This window comes from Teleopsis dalmanni, chromosome 2 (genome assembly GCF_002237135.1).
Source record: "Teleopsis dalmanni isolate 2A chromosome 2, ASM223713v2, whole genome shotgun sequence".
In the NCBI taxonomy this organism is placed as follows: domain Eukaryota; kingdom Metazoa; phylum Arthropoda; class Insecta; order Diptera; family Diopsidae; genus Teleopsis; species Teleopsis dalmanni.
The window spans coordinates 166,059,065-166,063,303 of NC_051847.1; the positions used below are offsets into that span (position 1 = coordinate 166,059,065).

Consider the following 4,239-nt stretch of genomic DNA (forward strand, 5'->3'; position numbering starts at 1 on the left):
ATGTTATTATTATAAGAATATTTCGCAAAATTAAGAACTATATCATATTTTTTTTTTATTAAGAAAATGCTATAATTTTCTTTCTAATTTCGTTATTAAATGTTAATTTTTTATATGTAAAGATACTATATAATATTTATAATTAGCCAGTATAATTATCTAGTCTCAGATTTTAATAATACATTCAACATATTTTTAGTTTATTATTTAAAAAAGACTCAATTTATGTTATATAAATATTATACTATTATGTACGCAAATACAATATATTGTTTCAAACAAATGCCTTTAATAAATATGTATGTTAAAAAGTTAAGCAAATGTTTTATTTTTAAATAAATTTGCATTAATAATGATGAATTATAAAACTGTAACATTGTGGGCCATTTCTACATACAGGGAAACTTTTTTAAAGGGCAAACCAGCATACATACAATTTAAGAGTCAATATTGTTTAACTTAAGTGATTTAAATTACGAACAACTTTTATAATTAATTCCCTTTATTTCGAGCACAGAAATTTTTTTACTTTGTTTAGTTCAAATTATTTTAAAAAAAAATTGACGTCAACTTATCTGCCAATACTGACTAAAAACTCACTGCAATCAATTATAAAACCCCTTTCACCACACTTCGTATTTCGATGTGCTAAATAAAATTAGTAGAAAATTTTTCGAAATATTTTTAATTAAAAAGTGTAAACAAAATTTTTTATTACATTTATTTATTCAAAAATTATTTGAAATGAAATTAAAAAAATATTTAACAAAACAGTAAACATATAAACATTTACTTTTTCTATATTAATTCTTTTTGTGAACGGTGATACTCTGTGCAAATTATTTAAATAATGGAATTATTTTACCAAATTTTATTTTATTCAATTTAATTTTTGTATATTTAGCAATTAAAACAGAACAATAACACAAAACTAAAGATGCATTATAATAAAATATATTATAAAATATAGTTATTGCCTCAAATGGTTTTTTTATTACTTATAAATTTACAAACTGCTTTTAATGTACTCGAATCTATTAAACATATTTTATTGTAAATTATAGATTTATATAATTTTGTGAACAGATTTAATTTATAGATAAACATAAGTTTTATTTTAACCAGTTTTCCTCATTAATATTACTAAACATATTTAATGTACTAAAATGAAAAATAGTAATAATCCTTTTGTGAAATGTATGCAATTTGACATAAGCTTGGTAAAATAACATGCATTGAATGTTATAAAAAATGAATTTTCTGAAAAATTTCTTACGTTATTCTCAGAGAGCAAAGAGTTTCTTTTCTTACACAGATATTCTTTGCTTGAAATAATACGTTCGAGTAAAGTCTGTGTAGTATTTTCAAATTTCGACAGGGATGTTACGCTCTCTCAGATGCTCTCATTTACTCGAAAATTTGCTGGTGGAACGCACTTGTGTATATACAGTGTTACTACGAGTAACTCGTGGAACAGACTTAATGTTCCAATGCTTTACAATTTCTTTATATTTTATGTCTCTTCTTAAATAATGTACATTTTTGCAATATGCTATTAAAAGATTGCGCCTAGTATATATTTAATAACTACAATCAACGTAATTCTATAATTATATATATCTGCAGTAAATACGTAAATATTTTGTAAAGAAATGTGTTAAATTTAGTAAGTCTGGTAGCACTAACGATAACATATTGTTTTGTTTTTAATTGGCTTGATTTTATCGCAAATTTTGTAAAAATATAACATTTGAAAAAGGAGTGAAATGGTACACCTAATATAAAAACAAACATTTAATATATGTAAATTTATTTGCATATATGTATCAGAGTTCAATAAGACTTTAAACAACAATCTATGTGATATTAATACAGTAATGTAGTATGAATAAAAAACGAGAGCGAAGACAAGCATTTTTAATAAATCTTCAATAATTGTTAATATGATTCCAGAAGAGCGGCAACTACAGAATATTACACCGATAAGCATAAATGTACGTGCTAATGATGATTTGCCACAAGTTAAAAATGGCGAAAGCATTGAAATAATTTCTTGCAATAGTTTCAAGCTCCTATCACCAGATATTACTTCAGGAAACAAAATGCAGCAAAGTTACAACAGTGCAAGTACAAATAATACAGACATCTGTATATTGGATACTAATGAGTCTCATTATGATAATAAACGTGATGCTACTCATCTTCAAACGATAGATACAAATGGTTTTACGGTTCTAAATGTCCCTACACGACATGGTTGTAGTTGTGCGTTTGATGAATCTACCGAGGTTTTATTTGAAAAATTTGAATACAATGAACCACCATGTTCAATATCTGGTACAGATTCGGATGTTGAAGTACTAAATGACTCTGATTGGTCTGCAGGTATCACACCTGTATTAGATGAATTAGAACATATTGATGTATCAGAAATATCTGAATCAATAAAGCAGCCTATAATAAATACAAGAAAATCATGCAGTTCTGCCTCTCTTAAATGTGAGGAATCCACAGATCATGATATTTCTATTGAAGAATTTAGTCGCAGCTCTATATCAGGATATGAACACTTGAATCGCTCACAGCTTTTGAATATAATACGTGATCAAGCTATACGAATACGACAATTGGAAATAAGTTTACAACGATATAATACAGTCCATCAAGATTTATATAAGCAAGTAGATGCACTGCGTCATATAGATATCGAAACAAGAGCCTCACCGGAAGTCAAAACATCAAAGACAATCAATTAAAATATTTTTTGCTGGAAAGGAGTTTATTCCTGCTTATTTTATTTAAAAGCAAAAATAAACAAAAATTATAATTTAATTATTGTTTTTATTTAAACTTTATTAATTTTCAAAATTCTAGTATACCGACAGTTATAGTATAATTCAAATATGAGTTTAACCAATCTGTACCATTTGCAGAACTATGTTTTCTTAAGCTGATGAAGAAATAATATCGGTGTACGTTTTAACCTTGGCAGCAATGCTCATGTCAACATACTTATCACCAATTGATACAATTAGCCCCCCAATAATAGCAGGGTCTACACGTGAAGTTATTTTTAAAGTTTGGTTTGGTTTCAAGAATGCCTAAAAACGAAGATTGAACGTTGTAAATTAAATTAAAAAAATCGTTATCTATCTTACTTTAAGGGCACCCTCCAATTGCTTGTTCTGTCCGGCATCAAGTGGTTTGGCAGAAACGACTTCACACACAACTTCTCCCCGATGTGCTGCCATTATTATTTTAAAGGCATTTGCAACTGTGTCTAACTTTTTAAGTCGTCTGTTGTCAGCCAAAAGACCGAGCAAGTTCCCAGTTGCTGGAGCCATACGCATTTTTTCAGCAGTTTGTTTTAGTGCTGTAGCCATTGCGTTTTTGTTAATAATAGGATTTGCCATTAGTTCACGAAAATTTTTATCACTCTTAAGTGTTACTTGAATGGCGCTCAAATCTTTTTCAACTTGCTCAAGCTGATTCAACTTAGTAGCGGCCGTATAGAGTGCGGTAGCATATCGACCCTCCAACCCAAATACTTGTACGGGAAGTTTGACCTTTTGAGTTGTGGAACTCAAACTACGAGTCTAAAATGAGAATGTATAATATATTTTTATCTATTATAATAGAAATTATTATAAATTTTCTTTTAACTGTTTCACAATTACATAACCCAAATGTTTCACACTTCGCAATAAACCACTTATCGGAAACGTAATTTAATTGGTGTCTCATATATTACATGAATTATATATATATATTAAATCAAATAAATATGAATATTCCTACCAAAACTGTTAATTTATTTATTGCTGCCATCGTACAATATCGTGGGCAAAAAAAATCGGTGCTGAAACTACGTAACGGCTTACGTGAATTTTAATGTTCACTGTTACGAGATATTTTAATTGACAAGAAACTGGGTTGCTATAAACAAACAAAAAGGGTACTATATAGCTACATATTCAAGCATACAAGAATTTATTGTGTTTTATATAGTAATATATTTCGTATATTAGAATATATCTTGAATTAAATTTTATTAAGTTTAAAGGTATAAGCAGGTACAAGCCTTAATGTATATTAGGCATGATAAGGATTTTAGAAAGGCCGTGATTTAATAACGGGTTTTGATATATTTCAACAAAAAATACTTTTTGAAGAAAAATTTATTTATTATAACATTTTAACATACATATTGAATACATGTGATCATACCACGATAATATT

At 27.6% G+C, this 4,239-nt stretch overlaps 1 protein-coding gene across 1 annotated transcript; it reads right to left on the reverse strand.

Annotated features, from left to right (window-relative positions):
* Positions 1 to 2,769: 2,769 nt before the first annotated feature.
* On the reverse strand, positions 2,770 to 3,911 carry LOC119680867 (ATP synthase subunit O, mitochondrial). Its single transcript, XM_038093873.1, has 3 exons — positions 3,799 to 3,911; positions 3,159 to 3,596; positions 2,770 to 3,101 (listed from the first exon to the last, which is right to left on the reverse strand). The coding sequence occupies exons 1-3, from the start codon at positions 3,826 to 3,828 to the stop codon at positions 2,946 to 2,948; spliced, it is 624 nt and encodes a 207-aa protein (XP_037949801.1). The 5' UTR covers positions 3,829 to 3,911; the 3' UTR covers positions 2,770 to 2,945.
* Positions 3,912 to 4,239: the final 328 nt, after the last annotated feature.